This window comes from Oreochromis niloticus, linkage group LG5 (genome assembly GCF_001858045.2).
Source record: "Oreochromis niloticus isolate F11D_XX linkage group LG5, O_niloticus_UMD_NMBU, whole genome shotgun sequence".
NCBI lineage: Eukaryota > Metazoa > Chordata > Actinopteri > Cichliformes > Cichlidae > Oreochromis > Oreochromis niloticus.
The window spans coordinates 3301839-3318885 of NC_031970.2; the positions used below are offsets into that span (position 1 = coordinate 3301839).

Consider the following 17047-nt stretch of genomic DNA (forward strand, 5'->3'; position numbering starts at 1 on the left):
TTTTATTCTATTTTATTTATTTATTTCTGAATGGTTTGCATATCATTGGTGGGCGCGGCCACCCTGTTTACAAAATGACAACGTTAAGTGAGACGTGAGCAGCCAAGACTGGACCGGAAGCTTACAGACGGACCCCTCAAAGTAAAACCAACAGGAACGCGATGGACGAAAGTTTTAGTAGAAAATGAGAAATTGAACTTTAAAAAGGCTTTTTGAGACCTTTGGAGCAAAGTCATCAAACACTTTAAGCATTTTCAACAGATTTGACTGGTGTTGTTATTCATGCCTTTATATAAGACAGCAGATCAGTGTTATTTTAAAACTAAATAAATAAATAATGATAGATGTGGAAAACATTTTTATAACCAAAAACGATTTTGTGAAGTATGCCCTCCATACAATAAAAACATCAAAGTTTAAAAGTGACACTGGAGCCAATAAAACGGAACTAAAACTAAACATTTTAAACAATAAAAACTAAATTGAAACAATGAAATTTAACTGAAACTAAACCGACTTTAAAGAAAAGTCAAAACAGAATAAAAAACACTGAAATTATGAAAATAAACACCTCTAATAAATCCGGCTGTAGTTCATACACTGAGCGCATACCTCACAGGAAATGTGACACACTGTATCCCACACAGAAGCTTTTCTCTTTGAAAACTGTAACCGGAAGTTGTGATATATTGTTACCGTGACCGCGCGCGACTTGTTAGGAGCTTCATTCACGTTTAACGACTGTGAGCAGCGGAGGAATGGACGAGAAAGAAGAAGATGTGGGTGAGCATGTCCAAAGGAGCAGAGAGCTGCTTTTATTCCAGCGCTCTGCTCCTCTTCAGCTGTTTGTGGTCTTTCAAGTTGTCAGGAGCGTCTGCAGGCTGAGAGTTCAAAACGCTCCTCTGTGTTTCAGGAGTTGATGATTACCCGGACCTCTGCACACTTCACACACTCACCACAGTCTGCTCATTATCAGGGTTTGAAGATGCACTTAGGTAACTCACTATAATCTAAATCTTACAGTATTATCGCGATAAAAGTAGAAAAAACCCCTAAAACAAAACAATGCATCGTGTCTGATTCGTGTAAAAGTTTTACTGGGAGATGAATAAAGTAAACAGGAGCACTGGGAGTGCTGGGGGAGAGAGGTGGAAAAGCCAGAGGCTTCCTTTCTGCTGCAGCGTCGGTGTCCGTCTGCAGAGAGGTGCGCCCCTGCTGTACTCCAAAATCCCAACCACATGGTGCTCGACATGGATGACACTGTGTGCTGATTGGCTGATAAGTGGGCAGAACAGGGAAGTGAGAGACAGTGGAGTTAACCAGCGAAGGGAGATAAAAAACACACAGCATGATGGCATCAGCTTCACTCCAGCTCTTTCTTTGTATTATTACTTACCTGACTGATGGTCCATCAGCAGCTCAAGCAACACATGTTTCTGACACGACCTCCATCAATGACAGATGCGGACAGTCCAATGCTGCCCACGGACAGCCCATAATGTCCCATAAATGACTCGTATCTATTGGCTAGATAGATGATTGAGCTGGAAAGGATGTGCAGCAGGTGCAGGGTGATAACAGACCGGGAGTGTTGAAGAAAATCAGGAGGGAAGAGAGTAAATTTGGAAGTGTCAGTAAAACTGGGCATTAGTAAGGAGGAAGGGAGGGCAGCTATGAAGAAGAAGAAGAGTGGAAAGGTGGTTGGTCCATATGACATACCTGCAGAGGTATGGAGATGTCTAAGAGGGCAGTGGACTTTTAACCAGTGAAACAGAAAATTTCTGTTATTCTAATTTAAAGTATTTAAGTGCTTATGCATATGCTTAGTTGTGACACTGTAATAGACAGTTCAGTGAAAGTTTGTAAAACTAGATGAAGTTATTTCAGCCTCCAGGTGGAGAAGGAGAAGACAACTCCCTTTACAGGTGCTGATAACACCAAGGGCGTGCCCATTGTTCCGTTGGTTTCATAGCGATGAGCGTGATGTGTGGTATGATCAGTTTGTAACTTCCTCCCTCTTCTTTGGAATAACCATCTAAAAAGTGTTGTTTTGTTTGCTCCTGCGTGTAACTACCAGCGACTGGAGCTTCTGTCTCTGACTGCAGAAGGTCACAAGGACCTGCCTTCTCTCTAATGGCCAGCAGGGGGCGACTCTTCGTTTTGGACAATCTTGTCTGTCATATTGGATGTGATGCAATGAGCTTTGACATTGTCCTCACACATTGTTTACATATGAATTATCACCGTTTTTCATGCTGATGTTCAGCTGTGCTGTTCGCTGCAACAATGATTAAAGACAGAATCTTTATTATCACTTTCCTACTGATCGGGATAGAAGTTTACGGAGCGTTATGTAGAATGTTATCCCATTTATATAACCTGTACTTTATTAGTTACTGTACTTAGTAACCAGTTGGCCCAACACACCTGTAGGAGCCATATGAGTTTTTCCTTTTTTTGGATTAAGAGGGCTGGTTTAGATGCACACACTGTATTGGTGCACAGTTGTGGGGCGTGACTCGTGGGTGTGTGTTAGATGATAAATGTGGTTGCACTCACCTGTTCACCGCACCTGATGTTGATGAGCAGAAAGGTAGAGTGAGCATGAGGGGAAACTTTCTGTTGACTGCAGCTTGATGTATAGTTTAATGCACTAATTAATATCATAGTCAGATGTTGTAGTTTGTCATAGTAATTGGTGCAATATTTTGTGAGTTGTTGTGCAGTCTGTGCATTTGTTTAACATTTGATCCCACGTACTGATTTGTATAGTGGACAGTACAATGTGGAATAAAAGGAGCAAATAGTACAGAAGCGCATCTCATGTGTTTATTGTTGCACCTCATCAGCGTCCTCATGTTTAGCCTGCTGCGGCCGTTGGTTGGAGGAGCTGCAGCAACACCTATGGAAACGTGTGATCTCCATGTGGTTGCCCAGTAGTTGCTGCAGGTTCTTGGCAGTTGCCAGGTCATTTGGTTGCAAAGAGCGTGATGAAGTGTAGACGCCAACCTGTCTACTTGTTATAACTACTAGTCAAGCCATAAAAAAAGTTTGACGTGAGCCTTCAAAATAAAGGTTTTTCCTCTGTGCTGCAGCCAACATGCTTTGAAAGGCAAACTTTTATTTTGAAGGTGAACCTTCCCTTGCACTGACTGGTCTCTAAGTCTATGTGAGTGATCTTTTATCAGTGTACTTCACAGTGACCGCCATCAACCTCCAGCAACCACTTTCCAACCGGATGTGGAATACTTATTTTTCCTTCATTGTTTTTCCTCGTTAGATGGTTGCAGATGGTCTCTAGGGCTTCTTATTTACCTGCAGTTATCAAGATGTCCTACCTACCCAAGAGTCTGGCAACAAGACATAGGTTGCACAGCCAGTATAATAACTGAATGCTTTTAGCATTTAACTGGACAAAACGTTCAAGTTTTTGAAGCTTGTTTTGCGTCTCTAGTTTGCGCTAACATTCTGCTACTTCAATGTGACATCATGTAAAATATGACCAGGCTAAAGGTTTTGGTCACAGCATTGGTCAGACATCATTAAACGAGCTGTAATAATGGAGCCTTTCAATCTGTGTGTGGGAGGTGTGGGATGGTGTGAGGAGGCCGCCCTGAGCGGCGCCGTGTCACGAGACGCGCAGTGACCTAAAAAGGTTGTTAATATTTTTTTCTGAACATCAGAGAAGATCAGATTGGAGATTATGTCTCTGTGTTTATCTAACTCTGAGTGAGTTCATCTGTGTGCCAAAAGCAGTTTCACTTTATCAGATTTACGAACCAAATCAACACATTTTACTGAACCGAACTGGTGAACACGGCACAGTGTGGTCTTCAAAGAGCTGAAGATGAACACAAGCTTCAGACCATTGAAATGATCATTAAAACACCAAATAAATCATGTATTAACTTTATTTGACCTCCAAAACCACCATTACTTTTGATTCCGTTTCAGTGTGTTTTTCTGCACCAAAGACAGACTGACTGTTTCTTAAACGTCGCCCTGAGACCAGCTGTGTGTCTTTGACGGAGCGATGATCACACTGGGAGCGTTTGGAAGTGGAGCGTAAAGCATTTATCGCCTCTGAAGAGTTCATTACCAGAGCTCATTATTTAGGCCTGCAACATTGTAACAGTATATACCGTATATGACCGACAGTAGGGAGACAGCAAATTTTGTAAATTTAGTCACTTCAGTCAAATTAAATGATCTCGAGTTAAAGCAGACTTTTAGAAACTGAGCTTCAGAGAAAGAAAAGGAGACGAAGGGGCTTTGGATGCATTGTCCAGCTAAAGCCTCAGTAATAAGTTGGCTTTGTTTTCACATTCCTTCTCCCCCTCCCTGACTCTATTTTTATTTTTCTCTCTCCTAATGTGCCTCCATCACCCTCCCTCCATCCTCCCTCCCTGAGAGCGTTCTCACACACTGTGACCATCTCAGCCCAGATCTTTTTGTGGGGGAAACACCTTCTCGCTGATATTTTTATCCCTCAGCCAGAGGTATTGTGTACCACTCGCCACGAACTCGCTCGCTCTGTATTTTTATCTGGAAGAAAACCCGGCTCGTGAAAAACACTCGGAGCCGTTGGGTTGCTGACAAAGTGTTTGTGTCGGGCAACATCGTGACGCACATGTTAAATGGCTGCATGGTGCCGTGGAAGCGGTTTAATCGCATCTATTGTGTAAAAATATGCTGTGTGTGCTTCTCGTGGGGGTTATTATTGCTTATTATACTACCAAATACCAGTATGGACATAAAAACTAACTTGACTGTGAACAATAAATCTGAAAAACAGATGTTTAATTGGCTCCGTGTTTATAGGTTTGTGTTTATATCTCTGCTGATTTATTATTGTCCTATAAAAATGTAATTCTCTGTAGATGAACTTTAATTGGTGAGATGTTTGAATGTCTTCCGAGACGTTTAACCTTTAAATACCAGACAAATTACATATTTTACACATACTCGTGCATCACTACAATCAGTAGAAAACTGAGAATTCACATTCAGAGTTTACTGATCTGCATTTTTTAATGAACAGTGTCGTGAAGTTATGTCATGTACAACATGAGTCCTTAATCGGTCGACTAAAAGGTTTATTCAACTTTAAAACGTTTAGACAGGAAAAGTAAGAGCTCTGTGATCGTGTGGTTCACCTGTAACAGTGAAACCATCACTTTGAGCTGAGATGTGCTGCTGTGACGCTTCCACATCTCTGTTCTCTGTCTGTGGCTCCATATTTTGCACACCGTGTGTGTCACTGTACAGTCAACAGCTGTGGGCCATAATTAAGAATATAAAGTGGGCCAGATTTAGCCCGAGAGCCTTAATTTTGCTGCGTCATTTAGCTGAGCGTGCAGTTCACATATGCTGATGTGCATGAATTTGTTTAATATTCAAAGCTGTCAGTAATAAGTGCACAAATGTATTTCTGATAAAAATAAATCAGACTGTTCTGTGCTGAGTTCAAATGAAACGGTTTATTCAGAGAGATCTGTTTTTGAATCAGAGTTAATACCTGAGGCATCATGCAGTGTTTCGGTTACTAACACTGAGGAACTGTGCAGAGTAAAGACAAACACTGAAGTGAATCACTAGATGTCCCTTGTAGGTGTGGTGTGTTGACAGAAGTTAAAGTGATCCGTTCAAAGCCAGGAAAAGATTAGCAAACCAGGCCGTGGGTGTTCAGACGGTGTTCATAGTGAAGCTGCTAGTTTGTTCTAACTTGCTTAAACTGTAGGAAGGAGACTTATTCCCATCAGCCCCCTTGTTTCCATGTTAGATAATGCTGATGTGCACAGCTGTGTGTTGAAATGGCACAGCTGCACAGTGTCTCAGTCGTTTCATGGGCCGAAGCAGCATCCATAAGCTCTGTTATTCAGATCTTTTTGGTACAATTAGATTTCTATACTGAAAAAACACGACTACACATGAGACAGATGCAGGCAGCAGTCTGAACACGAGGTTCAGACAGGAAGAGAGCCAGAGAGTAATAATAACTAATGATTACATACAGAGTGAAAAAAGGAGTGAAGAAGAAACACCCAGTGCATCATGGGAATCCCCCAGCAGCCTACACCTATCAGAGCATAACTAAGGGAGTGTTCAGGGTCACCTGGTCCAGCCCTAACTATATGCTTTAGCAAAAAGGAAAGTTTGAAGCCTAATCTTGAAAGTAGAGATAGTGTCTGTCTCCTGAATCCAAACTGGAAGCTGGTTCCACAGAAGAGGGGCCTGAAAACTGAAGGCTCTGCCTCCCATTCTACTTTTAAATACTCTAGGAACAACAAGTAGGCCTGCAGAGCGAGAGCAAAGTGCTCTAACAGGGTGATATGGTACTATACAGCCTGATTATTCAATTATTCAGTTTCACACCTGTGTCCAGTTTCCCCATTATCCCAGTCTGTTAAACCTTCCAAATCCACTGGATTTAAACTGGAGCCTTCCAACACAAAACCTTGCAGGCTCACTGACCTGCTCTGTGAAGCTGCAGCATCACTGCACAGAGTTAGATATGTGATGAAGTCAGGACTGTGTCTGTAATAAACAAACTAAAAGGGGTTTTTGTAGCTGTTTATACATTTTCTTTGTTTTTTTGGTTGCACTTCATAATGCAGCGTTCAGACTGTAAATTCTGTAAGTTTCTGTAATGGGCTTCCTCAGGGAAAAGGACCACGAGGATTTGCTGTGTTATTGAATATTCTAACTTCACAATATGTTTTGAGGAAGGAAGGAATATTTCCAATAAGTAGTCTTCCATGTTGTGCTTCCTCGTTGTCTTTGTCCTCCTTCCTGTCTGCTGAAATTTGAGTTTTAATGCATTAGCAGGAATGTTTTCAGTGGGAGAAACGTCTCGTCACGTTCTCCCACCGATGGCTCTGCGAACAGATGAACGGAAGGTGACACTGCTTTAAAAAGACAGCTCAGGAGGTGTGCGCCTCATTCCTCCATCCTCATGTCTTTGAAACACTCGAGTTCAGACCACTGATTGATCTTTAATCTAATTTGGTGGAGCCAGTCAGTCCAGCCTGTATCAGTGAGATGTCTGGTGGAGTTCTGTGGAGGATTTTACCATCACATTTGTTGGGAGCTGTTCTGAGCTCCAACAATTATGAAATCCCATCTTATAAACTTCTGTGAAGGATTTTTAAGCCTTTCTTTATCCTTAACTTTCACAAAGAGGACTCTCTGAATAGTATGTCCCATCTCACTTTTACCAGAAGCAAGTCTCCCCCAACACTGCATCGCTCTAATGTTTTAATTGTGATAGACTGGCCTCTAACAGGAATGTGACTGCAAAGACAGAAGTGCACCAGTGTGGACTCTCTTGCTGTAAAACCATAGAAATGTATCCACCTGATGTACTGGCAGTGGAATAATGAGTTGGTGTGTAAATATTTATAGTGATATTTAATAATGTTCGTGTGACCCGTTTCCTGAGGCTGGAACCAGTTTCCTGACAGCCTCTGCTAAAGAATGCATCCTCCTTTCCTGCCACGCGGACAGAAACACTGGCCACTCCCTCTCAGCATGTTGCAGAAAACAAACTCAGATTCTGTTGCTTATTTTTATTAATCGCTCCACAGTCCAGATCTTTAACCCCAAAACAGACTTAGATCATTAACAGTTGATTGGTCGGTGAAGCAAACTCTTAAGGCTTAAAGTGTAACGAGGCAATCCCTGACGATCTACGTACACTTGAGGAACTCACTGACTACTTGGAAACAGGAGTGACTAAAACAACACAGGTGAGACTAATCAGGTTAGAGCATACAATTATCAAGAACCTGAAGACTACCAAAGCAGAGGAGTAAACTGACACCAGAATTTATGTCTGGCATTAAACGCTCCCAAATCAAACATCACGACCATGGGACTTTCAGGAGACAGGCAGTAAGTCTAGGAGAGCTGGGCGGGGTTGTAGAAGGCCTTTAACCCATCAGCAGGATGAACACTGCAAGAGCTATAAAATGACCTCCAGCAGGCCACTGGGGTGAATCAGTAACAGACTTCATGAGCGTGTCCTGAGGGCCCCATATCCTCTAGCAGGGCCCATGCTCACTGCCCACCACTGTGGAGCCCAATGGCATTTGCCATAGAATACCAGAATTAGCAGGTCTACCACTGTGCTTCTCAGAGATGATAGCAGGTTCACCCAGAGCTCAGGTGACAGACGTGAAATGCCGTAGAGAAGCCGTGGAGAATATTATGCTGCCTGTAACATCGTTCAGCACAAGCGGTTTGGTGGTTTGCTAATCCATGGAGGGACATCTACAGGTTGACTGCCAGCTGACCCACTGTACGACCCTACGCTGCTGCAGTAGGTCCTGGCTTCCTGCTTGTGAACAACAATGCTCGGCCTAATGTGGCGAGAGTATGCAGGCAGCTCCTGGTGAATGAATACTTGATACCATTGACTATGCTAGAGAACAGCAGAACACAGTAGAAACAGAACTTCTCTGGGACTTGTGGTATGCAAGGACACCATCCAACGTCTCATTAAGAGCGTGCTCTGATGTTGTCGGGCATGCGACATATCATGTGGTATCAAAATGGCAACAGAGGAGTCGCCCCTGCTGGCCATTTGAAAAAAATGCAGGTTTACGACACTTTTCAGACCAGACTCTGTCCATGATTTCTATGCAATCTATGACTTTACCACAGAAACAATCTTTTCTTCCCGTCTTTTCAGGTACATTCGATCCAAATATACCAGAGGAGGGACCATCAGCGCCACCTCCTGGCTGGCTGGATGATATTCATGGATATCAGGGCCACAAAGGAGGAGGTGAGCCTTCTGTTCTACTGTGAGGTTTCTTTACACCACCAGCACCACCTTCGCCTTTATCTCCTTTGTTTTTGTGTTTCTGTTTATGCGCTTGTCCAGATGACGATAACCCACTGTACCCACCGCCCCCTGCATATAATCCCCAACCTGAACAAAACAGAAGCACATCAGTGCCCGACGTCAGGTAACCATCTACGGGTCATGTTTTTATTAAAGGCTTTGCAGATGATGCTTTACTTTACCTCAGGCAAAATAGTCGCTCGACAAACAAATGAAGCCCCGGTGGGATGAAGGATTTTTTTTTTTCTCCAGGGTCCCCTCGGTATCGGAGGATGTAGCCAGAGATGCTCTGCTCAAATTTGTGGAATCCAAATGGAATTACAGCTCCAAGCCTGCCAGGAATCTCACCTTCAAAGATCTGCAGCCCATCACAGTGTACAGGGTAGGTCTCATACCTGTGGGTTTATGATTCCCAAAACTAACTCACACCAATGTGACATCTGCAAGAAAACTGATAATGATTTTTATTTCACTCATTAAAACAGTTTAACAACAACGATGCCTTTAAGAATGAATCATTCACTATAGACAAATGAAAATGATACATCTGATAACAAGGGGAAATAACAGGGGCTTAAAAGTCTTCACTTTAAAACTGATTTTAAAAAACAGCTTTGATTGATTTGTGTTGGGATGTGGAGCTTTAGAAATAGGAGTGAATTAAATTGAACAACAGAGCAAAAACAGAGTTCAGATGTGACTGATGGTGTCTGTTAACCTCCTGGAATTAGTACTTTCAGTAATTAGATATCAGTATAAGGCCGGAGAAATGTAGAAACCTAATAACTGTAAATAATGCCAGTGCATCTGCCAGTAATGCAATAAAAATGATCATAAAATAACATAATGAACATTTAATATACTTTATACATGGTGGGGAAGTTGGCTCTGAATTTTCTGTAAAAGAGCAACTTGACAATTTTAGACCTCAGGTGTAACATCCATCCACCCATCCATCCATTCACTCATCCATCCATCCATCCATCCATCCATCCATCCATTCACTCATCCATCCATCCATCCATCCATTCACTCATCCATCCATCCATCCATCCACCCATCCATCCATTCACTCATCCATCCATCCATCCACCCATCCATCCATCCATCCATCTATCCATCCATTCACTCATCCATCCATCCATCCATCCATCCATTCACTCATCCATCCATCCATCCATCCATCCATTCACTCATCCATCCATCCACTCATCCATCCATCCATCCATCCATCCATTCACTCATCCATCCATCCATCCATCCATCCATCCATCCATCCATCCATCCATTCACTCATCCATCCACCCATCCATCCATTCACTCATCCATCCATCATCCATCCATCCATCCATCCATGGTTGCTGGGGGTGACTGGAGGTTATCCCAGCTGTCATAGTGTGACAGTATCCTAATGCATTTCTATTTAAAGAGCAGCTATTCTGCTCAGTTCCAGGTTCATGTTTTCATTATTTGCTCAACTAGAGCAGCTTTGCATGAATTACATGGGCTTGAGGTCCTCCTCTATGTGAAACAAGCTGCTTTAGCTCCTCCCTGTTTAAGACAACTCCCTCCTGATTGGCTGGCTGCCATAAACAGAAGGTTTAAACAACAGGTGGGTGGAGCTTCTGTGCTGACTGCCAGAGCTGTATACCTAAGATAACATGACCATATTAGGAATATCCCGTCTGGATGACATCATACAGAGCCAGAAGTAGAAAAAACTCCTGGCTCTGAGCTTTTGGCTCACAGAGAGTGCTTGCATAGAAACCAACCTCATTATCAGAAACTTTGATCATGTATTATTTGAGCGTCCGCCTCTGCAACAGGAAATAAAGAACAACACCAAAGTTCCATGTTAAATGCACCTGTGCTCTTAAACTTTAATGGAGTTTAATGTAAGGAAGCAAAGCTTATCCAGAATCCACGGCAGCTTTAACAGCTCACAGGAAACATGACTTTAAAGCTTTTTAAGTTACTCTGTAAAATCCAATTTACGGGTCAGTCTGTGTGGAAACTTGAATCCAAAGTGCTGCCAGTGTTTTACAGTCTGCTTTCGTTTCTTCCTGCAGTATCGATTGGAGACCTACACTGAGACCAGAACCAGCGCCTGGCAGTTTGAGCCCTACAACGGTAAAAACAATTCCTCACATGATGTGTTTTCTGCATGAACGGCACGTCTGTCACGATACAAAGGCAAGAGACCAGTGAAATGCAGAAACCCTGGGGCTACTGGCTGTATAACTAACTGCTTGAGTCCAGTAGGTGGTGGTAATGCAGCAGCTGACTACTCACCTACTCCAAGTTTCTTTATGATTCCTGTTCTTCCTGTATAAAGGCAGTTCCTCTTACATGGAGGGATTTTTTTAAAGCGGCGCAGTAATTTCCCTATCCTGATTCCTGTGCTGGAAGCAGACAGAGTTCCTCTAACGGTTCTTAGTTCCTGGGAAAAGTTCTTGAGGTGGGAAAGCAGCAGAAATCTGAAAACTTCCAGAGTGCAGTATTTTCAGTTTGTTATCATGTTATTGTTTTATCTCCTGTTGTATCTGTCAGAAGTATTGATTAGCGGGAAAAACACATCAGAAAAGCTCAAACCTGAGCTGATGATTAAAATCTAAAGTGGAGGAATGCGGTGACAGAGGATCAATCGGCTGAGGGTGAGGAGCAGTCGGTCACACGAGGCGGGATAACTCTTCATCACTTATGTTGTCCTGGTGTGAAACAGGTCAGACGGTGGACGGTCCTCAGTACGGTATGAGCCCCGCGCCGTGGGACATCCCGGTGTCGCTGCCTCAGAGATACACTGACAAGGTGGAGAAGATCCGAGTGCCGCACTCGTCGTTCGTGAAGGTGCTCCTCTGCGCCTCTTTGGTCTTTTTTCAGCTTCCTGAGCTGCTGTCGTCACTGTTTAATCACAGTAACACAAATTTGTGTTCCAGGTGTGTCACAAGTGCAAAGGCTGCGGGAGAACTCGCTGCACCGCCTGCTTCGGCAGAGGCCAGGTCCGGTTTTTAAAGCGTTTCATATTTTATCGTAAAATTAACAAGTCGAAATGGGAGGAAGTTCACGATTCGGTTCCAGCTTTAACTTCAAATTAGGACACATGAAAAATATCTGCTGGTTGTTGATTTTTATCTCAGTTATTTTTTGTTCTTGTTTTGGCTGAATGTTCAGACACCGCCATGATACCTTTATGTTAAAATGATCAAACATACTGAAAAGTTTGCAGTGAATATGCGGCAGAAAGCAACAGACAAAAAAGCATGAATGTGCAGCATTTATAAAATAAAGTGTGTTCTGCACTTTGACAGACGCTGAAGTGCAATCCTCTAAACACGCTCAGTGCACATTTCCCAGCATCCACTGCAGCTTTAGCCCGCAGTAACAAACGGCATTGGCTGAAAAATTAGCTTAAGCTCATCATAATGTAGAAATGAATCTTTTTAATCTTTTCTTCTCGTTCTGCAGAAGCGGTGCACGTTCTGCCACGGTCGCGGTCGTATCAGGAACAAGCACTGCACTTCCTGTCATGGCAGAGGTCGAAAGAGGTGGGAGTCTGCTCGCTGCTTTTCTCTTTCTCACTTTAAAATGTGCAGATGATAAGGGACAGCTAATAAAAGCACTTTGTACTCACGTCACTGCTTATCGGAGGCACGATTTTGTGTGAACTTGTAAAAGTCTGAGCTGCTTTCCCCAGACTGAGGGGAGAAATGATGATGATGACGAAGGAGAGCGGGCAGGCAGGTGAGTGTTTTGATCCAGAAAGATGTCCAGCAGGAACTGAGGACTCCAGTGGAGGGATAACTGTAACGTACATATGGGAGGTGTGGCATTCAGAAGCCCACTGGAGGCCACGCCTCCCAGAGGGGGAACCGTGTCTTTGACACAAACTGAGAGAGAGAAAGAGGGTAAGGGATGATGAGGGTCATGTTTGTGGCTGCGATGCAGCATCTGGGAGGAGGAGCCTGCAGGATACAGGACCAAAGAAAGTCCACCATCCCGAGGCGTCTGAAGGAGAACCTCCTGGTGACAGTCAGGTGCTTGATCATGCCAACAAGCCATTCACAGACTTTTGGCCAAACCAAAACAGTCTTCATGCATCAGACTGGCCTCCCTGTGATTTCATCCTCCTCCCTAAAATTAAGTTGAGAATGAATCGGGTGCAGACAGCAGGGGGAGCACACAGATGGAGCTGCACAGAATCGCAGCTCCGCTCTGGTCTCTTTGATTTTTCATGCTGTCTCTGACTTTGCTGTTGGTCTCTCGCTCCTGAAGGTGTTTGAGCTGCCACAGCCACGGCTACAAGACCTGCTCCGTTTGTCTCGGCAGCCAAAACCTGCTGCATTTCATCCAGCTCACAGTGACGTGGTATCAAAATCACTCAATCACTCAAAATGTTCCCACGGCTCTCTGTATGACATCACTGTCTCAGCCGTTTGTGTTTATTTGTTTAAATCTGTAGGAAGAACAACGTCAGTGAGTTCATTCCCGACCGCCAGCCGGACTTCCCTGACAAGAAGTTTGAGAAGGTGTCGGGAGATGCTTTCTTCATCGATGAGAGTTTGCTGGTAAAAAAACAAACATTTATTTTTCTTTCTTTCATTAATCTTTGTGATGGATCCACACCGGCTGCTTCCTCTGTGCTGCTGTGGGAGAGAGTGCGACCACACACCTGGATGTTTGGTCAGCGTGTCCACTGTAGCGAGTGGATGAATGTGAACTATATGAATGAATTTATAATAATACAGACTTCCTGCTGCTGAACCTGCATGTAAACCCCTCTCGCTGTCCTGCCAGGTGTATCCTATCCAGGGTTTCCCGGATCAGGAGATCTGTGACGTTTCAACAAAACTGATTAACGAACACCTCGAGCGCTTCACCTCCACCAGCCGCATCCTGCAGCAGGTACAGATAAGCACACGCGGCCCTCTCGGCCGATCTCAGACACATTCTTTGAGGTTTGTTGCTCTGTGTCGACTCTGAGCGTTCGATCTCCCTCCTCAGCGTCAGAGCATCGAGCTGGTGCCGCTCACTCATGCCTATTACACCTACAACGGAAAAGACTACAGCTTCTTCGTCTACGGGCTGGAGAACAAAGTGTTTACCTCCAAATATCCCTCTGCATGTTCCATCCTGTAGGCAGCACGGTATCGATATTTAGTCCCACGATTCTTTTGTATGTTTACTAAACAATCTTACAGTTTTATGATAAATGATCAAAGCTCAGCTTTATTTTGATAGGATTCGCCTCCAAATCACAGGGAGCCAAACTTTTAAGATAAGTGGCCCCAAAGCTGTCACAGGTGTCAGTTAGTCTTTTATTTTTTCAGTTTCAGTTAAACGTCTTGATGGATTTTCACTAGAAAATTTTCCGTATATCCGTACATAAACTTTGTTATGCATGTTAGTTATTTTAATCATGAATCAGTATGAATTTTACCTCTTTCTCTAATCTGTTATAATCCACCCACTGTGTGTGTGTGTGCCTTAACATCTACTTCCTGTTTACCATCAGGTTATTTCCTGTTGCTGCTGGTGCTTTCTTTGTGGCATTCAGTACTAAATGCTTTTGTTCAGTATATCATCAGGTCAGATCACTAAAGTTCACATTATTATGCACAACCTGGATTTTACTTGTTAAATATGTTTAACTGTAACGTTTAGACGTCCTGCAGTCACACTCAGGGTTTATTCTCTTATTTTCTGGTATCTGCACTACGTTAACCTCATTTTACTGCCTTTAAACAGCTGAAAGTTGCTGCTTTTGGTTGAAATCTCAGATACAGTCAGACTCGTTTCCACTCTCGTTTGACTCGTTCCCTTTGTTTCCTTTTAACTTTAAACACGAGTGCACTTACAGCGTCAGGCTAAAGAGGAGGACTCGAGATTTTTCCTGGTAACTTCTCACTGAGTGACGTTTTTAAAGAAAATTATTAACTGAAAATAACTGGCAGAATAATCAATACTGAAAATCATTGTTAGAAGGAGCACCGCCCATAACGTCACAGAACATGAATGACCAAAGATTTTTAACCTTTCTGAACGTTTTCACTATATTTGTGCTCATTTTGGTGTCTCGCTGTCATTCTGTGATTGGTTTTAGTTTCTCTGATGTCATTTAAATCTATTTTTTAAATATTTTTTGTCTCTTTGTGATTGTTTGGAGTCTGTTTATTTTTCTGTGGTCATCTTTAGTTTATGTTTTGTCATTATCAGTATCCTTGTTGAAATATTCAATTTCTCATCATTTACATTTTTTTATTTGGATTTTTCCATATTTGTCATGATTTTTTTGTGTTTTTGTTGTAATTTTTAGCTGAGCTCGGTTCAGGTTCAGGGTCTTCCTGTCTCCTCTCACTCCTTTCTTCAGCCTGTTCAGTCATCCATCCAAGGGTCCCGGTCTTGTTAGGTGATTAATTACAGGGATGGAATCGCTGTTATATAATTTAATGAATGATGGACTTCAATAGTAAAGTGTAAAGTTTTGCTTGATGGATAAACATCATTGAATTTAATCTGGTTGAGGATTTTTCTGGAGCTGTAAGGTGATTCGGTGCAGGTACAGCCCAGCGGGTCGAGCAGGCGCCCGGTGTGTCGTACGGCTGTTGCCTTAAAGTTGTTGTTTTTTTAAGTCTACATGTAAAAGAAGAGAGGAATCTTCTTTAGGGCAGGAAATGAACTCCAGGCCAAATTCCTGGAAGATTAAGTGCAGCAGTTTACTGCCAGCGATGATAAAATGCAGCTTCCTGTCTGAAGCAGTTTGAACCTGCGTGTCATTTTCTAATGATGTCATAAGTAGGGACTGTTTGCTTGGTGTGCGTGTACGTTTTCCTCTTACAGGTTCTGTAAAATCCATCCAGAGTTTGGACATTTTTACTGAAGTGACACAGAAAACATGTCTCATACTGTATTTAACCTTTGTACATCACTACAGACTCTCATGTGTACACTAAAATCTTTTATTGTTTTATAAACTGTCAATCACCTGCCAATGTTTGCAGTAAAGTTATCACACAAATAAAGATGTTTTTATTATCACCCGGTGGTGTCTGTGCAGTCCCTGAACTTTAAAACCACCAGCTTGGATCCAAAAAGATGTTTTGTGTAAATTTTTATAAATGTTTTGGTATTTAATATTTTTGGAGTCAGATTCTTGCTCAGGAACTGAAGGTAAAACTGTGATTGACGTGGTTACAAACGGTAAACTAACCGTTTTAGACTCGAAGCATGAACAGCGGAGCGTCAAAATCTGACATCTAAACATAAAACTGGAGAAAAAATCGTTTTCATTTCTGTGCTGATAAACTAACACCACTAGAGGGAGCTCCAGCGTATACAGTCAACTTCAGCCCAGGTGTGTTTACTGACACCGTGTGCTGTGGGAAAAACCACGACCCGAGGTTGACAGGTGAGAAAATGTGACATGCGTGCTCGAGAATATTTTAACTCTGGCAGAGATTTATTTTAAATATGTTTACGTGTTTAAACTAGTGTTTGTGGCTTTAATCAGTTTTGTGTCATTTTAATTCTGTTGTGCCTCTTTGTTGACTCCATTTTTAATTCAACCACACCCTGAGTTTGTTTGTCTTTGTCCTTTTTTTGTTGGTTTTTTGAGTCTTTCTTAATGGTTTTGACTCGTTTTGCTTTTTTCCTCTAACTGGTTTCTTTGGGGTGATTGTTACTGTCTCAAAGCCTCTTCAGACTGAGCTTGTGGACCGGGGCCCTGGCCCTGCGCAATGTAGTGTGATAGCCAAAGGGGTGTGATTCATGGTGGCAGATATTAACTGAATTCTGGGAAAGAAATACTTTTGGCTGCATATTGCAGGTTATTGTTATTTTTTTTTAAAGCTCGAACAGTGTCGTTTATGAAAACAGAATTTGCTATTATGTATTTCCGTATTTTTATTGCTTTTCACTTTGTTTTGAGTTTTGAAGCCGTTCAATAATAACATAAAAATATTTAAGAAATCTAAAACAAGAATAATGAATGAGTCAAGCTTTGTTATTTGACATAGAATAATTTCATTTTTTTGTTAAAAAGGTCACTTTTTTTGCTCACAGATTGCGTACAGTTTTCAGTGAGGCTGTTTGACACTTTGTGTCTGTTTGTATTAATATTGCGTCGTATTAATTTTAGAATATTAAAGTGTTTTTGGGTGTTTTGAGAATTTATCTCTGTGATTTTACTGGCTTGTGTCGTTG

The 17047-nt window shown here is 42.4% G+C and overlaps 1 protein-coding gene across 2 annotated transcripts; it reads left to right on the forward strand.

The window, feature by feature from the left end:
• Window positions 1–664: 664 nt before the first annotated feature.
• On the forward strand, window positions 665–15883 carry ssuh2.1 (ssu-2 homolog, tandem duplicate 1). Of its 2 annotated transcripts, none has more exons than XM_005469745.4 (12): window positions 665–783; window positions 8693–8788; window positions 8888–8972; window positions 9101–9230; window positions 10918–10978; window positions 11571–11695; window positions 11785–11847; window positions 12314–12393; window positions 13121–13213; window positions 13308–13413; window positions 13643–13750; window positions 13850–15883. In XM_005469745.4, exons 1-12 carry the CDS (start codon window positions 759–761, stop codon window positions 13982–13984), a joined length of 1107 nt encoding a protein of 368 aa, XP_005469802.1. In that variant the 5' UTR covers window positions 665–758; the 3' UTR covers window positions 13985–15883. The 2 variants fall into 2 exon arrangements, with proteins under 2 accessions (XP_005469802.1, XP_019212340.1); XM_019356795.2 differs by lacking the exon at window positions 665–783 and adding an exon at window positions 806–995.
• The last annotated feature ends 1164 nt before the right edge of the window (window positions 15884–17047 follow it).